We start from the raw sequence: 8,473 nt of genomic DNA, 5'->3' as shown, positions 1-8,473 counted from the left end.
TAATCCTTTTTGTTTCTTTATCTGCAACACAAAGTCCTAATTTTAAAGCATTTAAAAGTCCCAATTCTCCTTCAGTCCCCAAAGTTTGCTTCAACTCGGCAGCAGAGTAGCCGTTCTCCTGCACAAGACACACGCCCACAATACCTGCTGCTGCTGCTGCTGCTGCTGCTGCTGCTGCTGGGGGAAGGGGGGCGGTGCAGGGCCGCGGGGCGCTGCTGCTGCGGATGCTGCTGCTTCTGCTGCGGCCCTTGCTGCTGTGAGGGGCACTAGTAACGCTGCTGCTGCTGAGGGAGCCCTACAGCAGCAGCAGTCGCCGCTGCTGCTGCGGCGGCTAGTCCCGCAGCTGCGGCTGCTGCTGCCTACAGTACAGCCGTTGCCGGTGGCTCGCCGCTGCTGCTGCTGCTGCTGCTGCTGGGGGTTGGCTGCTGGCGGCTGGGTGCGGCGGACGGGTCACCCGGCGCGCTTGCTGGGAGCGTTTAGGGTTAAGGGTTTAGGGTTTAGGGTTTGGGGTTTAGGGAGGCGCTGACGGAGGGGTTTTGGTGCATCCAGCGCAGCAAATTGGCCTCGGGCATGCCGTTGGCCGCGTACTGCTGGCCCTCAGGCGTGAGGGCCCACAGAGTCTTCTCCTGCAGAGTCAAAGCCACATATCCCAAGTTCTGGAGGGCCCTGCAGAGTCCCACGACTCTGTCGTGGGGGCCCCACTCGGGGTGGGCCCCCGCGAGTTCGAGGGTACTGGGGGCCCCCCCGGCCTCGAAGGCTGCGGCCAGGCACTGCAGCAACGCCTCCAGCTTCGCCTCCTCGCTCATTCTACCACTGAGACGCTCTTCTAGGGTTTAGGGTTTAGGGTTTGGCGCTTGCGCTACGCCGCCGCGACCTGCCGGCTCCCCCGAACGCCCCGATGACGCCCTGCAGCAGAACAACTGCGGGGAAAGCCTCCGAAGCAACACACGGAAACGAAACGCGAGAATTAGGGTTTAGGGTTTAGGGTTTAGGGTTTAGCGTTTAGGGTTTTGGGCTAGCGGGGGGCCCGGAGGGGGGCGCTGCTTGGGTCTTCGTGTCGGGGGCCCCCAGGGGTGTGGCTGGGGCCCCCGGGTGGCTTGAGGGAATTTTGCGGAATCTCTCTGGATATAAACCCTTTTTTGTTGTTTAAAATGCGAAAAAGAATTAAAATAGAGAATAAATAATTTGGCGCAGTTTTGGGGAGCTGAAATGGTGCGATCAGTGCTGTTCGTGTGCCTCGGCAACGTGAACCGCTCCCCCACCGCGGAGTACATCCTCCGCAGCAAACTCCAGCTCCAAACCCTAAACCCTAAACCCTTTAAAGTGGCTTCAGCAGCAACTGGGGGGCACACAGAGGGGGACCCCGCCATGGGCGAGATGATCCGCGCGGCCCGCAAGAGGGGCGTCGACTTGAGCCCCCACAGGGCCCGCCAAGTCCGCAAAACAGGCGAGCTGGGCTTTAGGGCTTAGGGTTTAGGGTTTGGGGTTTGGGGTTTGGGGTGGCGTTGACTGGCGCCCGCTGAGGGCTTAGGGAAGGGTCTAGGGAGCAGGGCCTATTTGAGGGAGGGTTTAGGGTTCGGGGTGGGTAAGGGTTTGGGGTCAGCGATTAGGGTTTAGGGGGGGAACTAGGGTTTAGGGCGCGGGGGGAAGTGGCGGGCAAAAGCGGGGGCGCTGTGGCTCGCAGCCGCTCTTCGAGACCCCTGCGAGGGTTTAGCGCTTAGGCTTTAGGGTTTAGGGTTTAGGGTTTGCAGCGGAGCGCGCTGGCTGCAGTACAGCTGGAAGCGCGCACGGCGCTCTGTGACTGGTCTTCTCGCGCCCTTTCTCCCTGCGAGCGCCAGCGGGGGCTGGTGGGGTTTAGGGTTTAGGGTTTAGGGTTTAGGGTTTTGCGCAGACTTTGAGGAGTTTGACTTGGTTGTGGCCATGGACAAGTCTAACCTCCGAAACCTCGCGGCCCTTTGCCCCCCAGACAAAAGGCACAAACTGAAGCTGCTGATTCGCGACTACGCGCCAGAGTGCGGCACAGAAGAAGTCCCGGACCCGTGCGCCTTCTAAACCCTAAACCCTAAACCCTCGCCCTAAACCCTAGGCTCTAAACCCTAGGTGCTAAACCCTCGGCGCTGCTGCCCTCGCACGCAGCGGCGGCGCGGCGGCGCTGTGAAGTGTGGTACTGGGCGGATCTGCACTCCCTGGCCCCGGTTGTTTAGGGTTTAGGGTTTAGGGTTTAGGGTTTGCGTTGGGCGTGGGGCGTGGGGTTTTTTTTCTAGGGCTTGGCGGGGCTTAGGTCTGGGGTTTAGGGTTTGCGCTGCGCCGCAGGTACTACGAGGGGGGGCACTTGAATGTTTTTGATTTGATTGAAAAGGGAGTGGAAGGACTCATCAAAAAGGAAGAAATAGTTGTCAACTAAACCCTAACTTTCATTTCTTCTTAGGCCCCAGCCCGCCAGCCGTACGTACACCCGGGAACAAAGGGGCCGTCAGCTGTACAGACACCTCAGCACCGTCCTGAGGCTTTTCCATTTGCCCAGACCCTAAACCCTAGCCCCTCCTAAACCCTAAACCCTAGCTCCGCTCAGACCCTAGCCTCTCTCGAACCCTAAACCCTCGCCCGTAGGTCCGAACTGAACCCCTCTTTTGTCTAAACCCTAAACCCTAGGGGCTCCAAATTTTCTAAAGCCACGCGCCTGGACAACACAGATTAGGGCTTTTGGCTTTTGCCCAGACAACGCTAAACCCCAAACCCTAGCTATACCCCAAACCCCCCGCAGCAGCACCAGGGTTTCCATAAGAGATGAAAGCCAGCATTGGCTCCAGTGTCTAGACACCAGGATTCACCGAAACCCTAAACCCTAATTCAAGGCTGAGGGCAAAGCTGGGGTGTACGTACACCGCAGGCAACCCCCGAGGGTCTGCACCCAAGTTGTGTTTGTGCATAGACTTTGGCATTTATATACTCCTATAAAGGAATATATTATATATATATATATATATTACAACATATCTTTATATTTTCTGAATTATATTAATATATCTTGACACCCTTAGGGTGTGCATGTAGGTATTTGCGGTGTATGTACATCGAACATAATGCACTTGGACTTAACGGCCTCATGTTGGCGAGCCATATACACTAAAAGCTCATTTATATTTATTTATATTTATTTATATATCTGCAACCAAAGTTCAATTATACAATGCTTCCCTGGCGCCTCATTTATATTTATTTATATTTATTTATGCATCCAAAGTTCACTTGTACAGTATATTTGTATGTTACACTAAAGGCTCATTTATATTATTTACCTATCTATATATTTACATCCAAAGTTCAGTTGTTTATAAATGTATATTAAAATTCCATTCATGCGATCCATATATACATAAATGTATGAATTTGCTTGGATACATAGTGAGTCCATTAGCGTATATAAATATAAATCCGAAATGGATCTGAAGCAAATATACACATAAATAAATAAATAAATAAATATAAAAAAGGTCTAAAGCAAATGTAAATATAAATTGAACACGAATGTCCATTCTACGGATTAGCTGCCCACAAAGACAGATGCAGCTTTCTGGGGAGTTGAAGAGTAAAAAGCAAAGAAATAAAAACAAAAGAATAAAAATGATGGTCGAAGTGTCTGCGGGTGAGACTGGCCGCGGGGGCGTGGGGTGTACGTACACCCGAAAACGCCGCGCAGGTGTACGTACACCTGAAGACGCCCCGGAGCGCCGCGCGCACCGGGAACTCACGAACTCTTTTCATTTCTTTGCTTTTGCTCTTTTGTTTTAATTAATTGCACTAACAATTGTCTTTATTTCTGCAACTTGTGAGGGTAAAAAAGACCCAAGTCCGTCGGCGAAACTCCAGAACTCCCCAGCGAGTCCGACAGCATCACCGACTCTTCGCAGAAACGGTAGTTCACCTGCAGCGCAAACCCTAAACCCTAAACCCTAAGCCCTTTGTTATGGGGCGCAAGGGCCAAGTAAGCCTCCGGGGAGGGGGCAAGCGCCTGCCCCGGCGCCAGAGCAGCGAGCCTGGCGCAGCGGCATGTCGAAACCCCCAAACCCTAAACCCTAACCCCCCGCTCGCTTACAGTCATCATGTACCAAATAGGCACGGCAGTCGCTGCGATGCTAAAAAGATTAAAGTAGTAAAGACGAGCTCTGTCGGCCTCCAGCATATTTGGCTGCAGCAGCACACACTCGCAGCAGCTGTCTGTACACCCCGTGGGCCGCAGCGGCGCAGCAGTGCCCCCTGCGGTGTACGTACACCATAGCCCCACCGCCTCTGCAGTGTACATACACCTCCGGCTGCTTCCTGCGCACTTTTTGCTTCTGCCTCTGCTGCTGCTTTTGCCGGCCCGTCTCTACGGCGGCTCTTTCTGTTGCAGTGGGCCTGTGGCGCTGCAGGCGCGCGGCCCCTCCTCAGGGCCCCAGGAGGCCCCCCAGGGGCCCCTAGGGCCCCCGGGGGCCTCCAGGGGCCCCTAGGGACCCCGGGGCCCCGGGGGCCCCCCGGGGGCCCCCAGGGGGCCCCCCTTGCCAGCCAAAACTCACCCGACGGAAGAAGCGGTCCCTACTGAACTGAGGCACGGGGACCCGACCCCGGAGAGCCCTGGAGAGGAGCATGGCGCTGCAGCCCAGGGGGGCGGGGGCTGGGGGTCTGGAATTTTGCGTGTTTATGGGGAAAATGAAATTAATTTAGTAAATTTAGTAAAATAAATGTTTTTAAAAGAAGAAAAAAGAACAATTTCAACGGCAGCGGCGCGCGCGGGGCTGCCGGTGGCTCGGCGGGGCTCCCGCTCCCGCAGCGGCGGAGCGAAGGCAAAAGACCTTCCGCTTCTTCTTGAAGTTTATTTAATTTGTTGCTTTTTGCATTTCTCAAACTTAGTTAATTTTGTTGCTGAGTCTTTGCCTGCGGTTGAGTCTTTGGGGGCTTTGCGCGCGCCCAGCTGTAGCAGAAGCACGAGAGGAGCAGCAGCAGCTGGAAGCAGCAGCAGCAACGCAGAAGCAAACCCGAGCTGCTGCCAAACATTGTTTTAATTCTGTTTCAAACAGCTCGGGGCTTTTCTGCTGCTGCGCAGCCCCGGGGAATCTCTTGCCCCCCGCGTCTCGATTTGTCGCGGAGGCTGTCGTCTGCAGCAGCAGCAGCACCAGCAGCAGCAGCAGCAGCAGCTCGCTGCTTCTCGCCTTTTTACCCAATTCAGCAGCAGCAACAAGGGCCCTTCATGCGGCCTCTGCGCTAGCCGCTCTGGCGGCGCTTTGCCAGGAGCAGACTTTGGGTTTTGCTTTGCTGCTGCTTCCAGGTGTACATACACCGCAGCGGCGGGTCCCGCAGTCCCCGCCCAGCAGCCAGCAGCAGCCACCAGCAGCAACGGCAGCAACGCAGACTTCCGCTGCAGCAGCAGCAGGGGCCCCGAAAGCAGCACCAGCTGCTGCAGGGCAACAGCAGTTACGGGAGCAGGAGCAGCAGCAGCAGCAGCAGCAGCAGCAGCAGATTGAAGCTTCCTGAAGATGGGGAGGTTGTTTGAATGCGCTGCTATTGCGGCGCTGCTACTTATCTTCCTGCACGTCTCTTTAGCTGCTCCCGTCTTTGGAACAGATGAAAACGAAGAAGCAGCAGCTGCTGCTGCTGCTTCTCCAGCAGCAGCAGCAGCAGCTCCAGCAGCAGCTGTGTATCCACTAAAGGCACTGGCAGAAGCCGCCGCAGCGTCTTCTGCTGCAGGAGAAGCCGCTGCAGCAGCGGCACGTGCTTCCGCAGAAGCAGACCAGGCAGCAGCTGATGCTGCAGCAGAAGCAGATGCTGCAGAAGCTGATGCTGACGCTGCAGCAGAAGCAGATGCTGCAGCAGCAGGGACTTCGCTGCAGCAGCTCATGGAGGAAGTCTCAGGGCAGCAGTTCTTAAGGGCTTCTGCTGCTGCAGGGCAGCGGCCGCGTCGCTTAATGTACGTCAAAGCCCCCACTGAACCCTAAATCGGGGTTTCTTTTTTCTAGCCTGTAAACCCTAGTGCCCAAACCTTAAACCCTAGCTGGGATCTTGAGTCCCTGTTGTGCAGTCTGTTGACACATCAGCAGCCGTTGACTTGCTTCGCTTTCTCTTCTGCTGCTGTTGTTGCTGCTGCTGCTGCTGCTGCAGGGCTGCTGCGGGCGCGGGGCTGGTGATGTTAGCTGGTGGGGCTCTTCTGCACGAGCACGCGGATTCCATTCAAAGGGCCTTTAAGACCATGTCCAACAACTTCAAGTGTAAGTTCCTTTCACAGCAGCTAGCTAGCTAGCTAGCTAGCTGGCTAGCTGGCTAGTTAGCTGCCCAGTTGGCTAGCTAGCGAGCCGGGCTGTTGCTCGGTGGGTGTGTGATCTGCGTAGATAGCCGTGCAGCTAGCTAGGTGTGTATGTGCTTAGCTAGCTGCTTAGCTAGCTGCTTAGCTAGCTGCCTAGCTAGCTAGGTGTGCAGCACGTTAGCTAGCTGCTTAGCTAGCTAGGTGTGCAGCAGCTTAGCTAGCTGTGCAGCTAGCTGTGCAGCTAGCTGTCCTGCTAGCTGTGCAGATAGCTAGGTGTCAAGCAGCTTAGCTAGGTGTGCAGCTAGCTAGCCACCTCCTTAGCTAGCTAGCCACCTGGCTAGCTAGCTAGAGGTTAGCTCTGCCGTGTCCTCTCATAAGCCTAGATGCTGCTCTTCGCCGTTGCATGATTCCCTTCTCTCCTGCTGCTGCCCCCGCTCATGCTGCTGCTGCTGCTGCTGCTGCTGCAGACAAGCCTTGGTCTTGGACTTGGTACTTATGGAAGTTGCCAACAGTGGACGAGCGAGACTGGCCGGAGTTCCAGGCGGTGGCCGATGGGCTGGAGGGTTTATCTGGGTTCCCCTCTGGCGTAGCAGCGCCGCCGATGGGGCCCCCCGGGGCCGCCGCGAGCGGGGAGGGCCGGCGGGGCCGGCGGCGGACGTTCGTGACGATAGTGGAGCATCCTTCGGAGAGTTTGTCGGAGTTTTTGGAGTTGAATTCGGAAGAAAGAAAAGAAGGAATTGCAATAAAAGGAAGGAGCTACCGGCCGGAGTTTGGGAAGGAGCAGACGGCGTGGGAAGTGTACGCAATGCAGCAGCACGTGCCGCAGCAGCAGCCGCTGCTGCTGCAGCTGCTGCGGGCGTACAGGTCGCGGCGCAGCGAAAACGTGTACCTGGTGCTGCCGCGGGCCTGCTGCGACTTTTCCCAGTACTACCGCGACGCGCCGCGCAGCGTGGAGGTGCTGTGGGCAGCAGCAGAAATGGCTGCTGCTGTTGCGCTGCTGCACCGCGGCGGCTTCCTGCACAGAGACTTGAAGCCCCCCAACTTCTTCGTGGGCCTCGACGGCCACGTGCGCCTCGCGGACTTCGAGATGCTGTGGCCTCTGGGCCAGCCCTGCCCGCAGGAGGAGGCCACGCACACGCGGGGCTTCACAGCCCCCGAACTCCGCCGTTTTTCTTCATTTGTGCCTTTTTCGCCCAAGTCCGATGTCTACGCGCTGGGCATGGCCTTCGCCCGCATGCTGGTCCGCGTCCGCAAGTACCAGCCGGTGCCGCGGGAAGCTGCGCTCGTCCGTCTTGTCCTCAAAATGGTCAACCCCGACATTTCCAAAAGAGCTTCTCTGCAGCAAGTCCTCAACGACGAGTACTTCGACGGAGTCGACTGGGCCCTCGTCGAGGCCGGCCAGGGGCCCCCGCCCTGCCCCCTCGCCAGGCAGGTCATGGAAAGGTACTCGGCCGCCAGGTCCAGGCTCGCCCAGCAGCAGCAGCAGCAGCAGCAGGGGGAGCTGCAGCAGCAGCGCGCGGAGCTGCAGAGGAAGCGCAAGAGCTTCAGACGCTCCAGAGCCCAAAAACCCAAACCCCAGCAGAACGCCGAACTTGAAGAAGAACAGTTCCGAGTCCTCAAGGAACTGCAGCGCGAACAGGAAGAGCAGCAGCGGGAACAGCAACAGCAGCAGGAGCAGCACGACAACCACGAGCACCAAGACCAGCAGCAGCAACGGGACGAACGGGAGCAGCAGAAGCAACGGGGGGAACGGGAGCAGCAGGAACCCCGTGAGGAGCCTGTGCAGCAACAGCAGCACGAGCAGCAAGAGCTGCACGAGCAGCAAGAGCTGCACGAGCAGCAGGAGCTGCACGAGCAGCGCGAGCAGCAGGAGCCGCAGGAACAGAAGGAACAGCACGAGCTTCACGAGCTGCAGGAGCCGCATGAGCGGCGAGAGCAGGATGTGCAGCAGGAGCAGCAAGAGCAGCACGAGCAGCAGGAGCAAGTGCATGAGCAGACAGAAGAGCAGGAGCAGCAAGAGCAGCAGGAACAGAATTACGAACAGGAAGAGGAGCAAGAGGAGAAAGAGAAGCTGGGGCAGGGAGAGAAGCTGGAGCAGCAGCAGGATGACGCAACTGTGGCAGCCCCACAAGAATGGCAGCAGCAGCAGCAGTAGCAGCAGCAAAAATAATAGCTGCATTTGTGAGACCAGCACAG

The 8,473-nt window shown here is 57.1% G+C and overlaps 4 protein-coding genes across 4 annotated transcripts in view; 3 read left to right on the top strand and 1 right to left on the bottom strand.

Annotated features, from left to right (window-relative positions):
* ETH_00026510 (40S ribosomal protein S16, putative) overlaps nt 1-110 on the top strand; it is a gene marked incomplete at both ends in the record, with an annotated part of 730 nt that extends 620 nt beyond the window's left edge. The window contains one exon of the mRNA XM_013373723.1: nt 76-110. Coding sequence (XP_013229177.1) covers nt 76-110 — 35 coding nt within the window. The remainder of the gene's footprint in view (nt 1-75) is intronic.
* Nucleotides 111-1,209: 1,099 nt separating this feature from the next.
* Nucleotides 1,210-2,404, top strand: ETH_00026505 (uncharacterized protein; the record flags this gene model as incomplete). Its single annotated transcript, XM_013373722.1, has 3 exons — nt 1,210-1,434; nt 1,900-2,039; nt 2,314-2,404. 3 exons carry the CDS (start codon nt 1,210-1,212, stop codon nt 2,402-2,404), a joined length of 456 nt encoding a protein of 151 aa, XP_013229176.1.
* A 1,410-nt stretch (nt 2,405-3,814) lies between these two features.
* On the bottom strand, nt 3,815-4,628 carry ETH_00026500 (uncharacterized protein; the record flags this gene model as incomplete). The annotated part of the gene is made up of 3 exons (XM_013373721.1): nt 3,815-3,925; nt 4,097-4,189; nt 4,557-4,628. 3 exons carry the CDS (start codon nt 4,626-4,628, stop codon nt 3,815-3,817), a joined length of 276 nt encoding a protein of 91 aa, XP_013229175.1.
* An 885-nt stretch (nt 4,629-5,513) lies between these two features.
* ETH_00026495 (uncharacterized protein) lies at nt 5,514-8,432 on the top strand (the record flags this gene model as incomplete). Its single annotated transcript, XM_013373720.1, has 3 exons — nt 5,514-5,944; nt 6,136-6,242; nt 6,745-8,432. The coding sequence occupies 3 exons, from the start codon at nt 5,514-5,516 to the stop codon at nt 8,430-8,432; spliced, it is 2,226 nt and encodes a 741-aa protein (XP_013229174.1).
* Between the last annotated feature and the right edge of the window lie 41 nt (nt 8,433-8,473).

Source organism: Eimeria tenella, genomic scaffold (genome assembly GCF_000499545.2).
Source record: "Eimeria tenella Houghton genomic scaffold, Eth_scaff17, whole genome shotgun sequence".
NCBI classification, from domain to species: domain Eukaryota; phylum Apicomplexa; class Conoidasida; order Eucoccidiorida; family Eimeriidae; genus Eimeria; species Eimeria tenella.
This window is presented reverse-complemented; position numbering and strand designations above follow the sequence as displayed.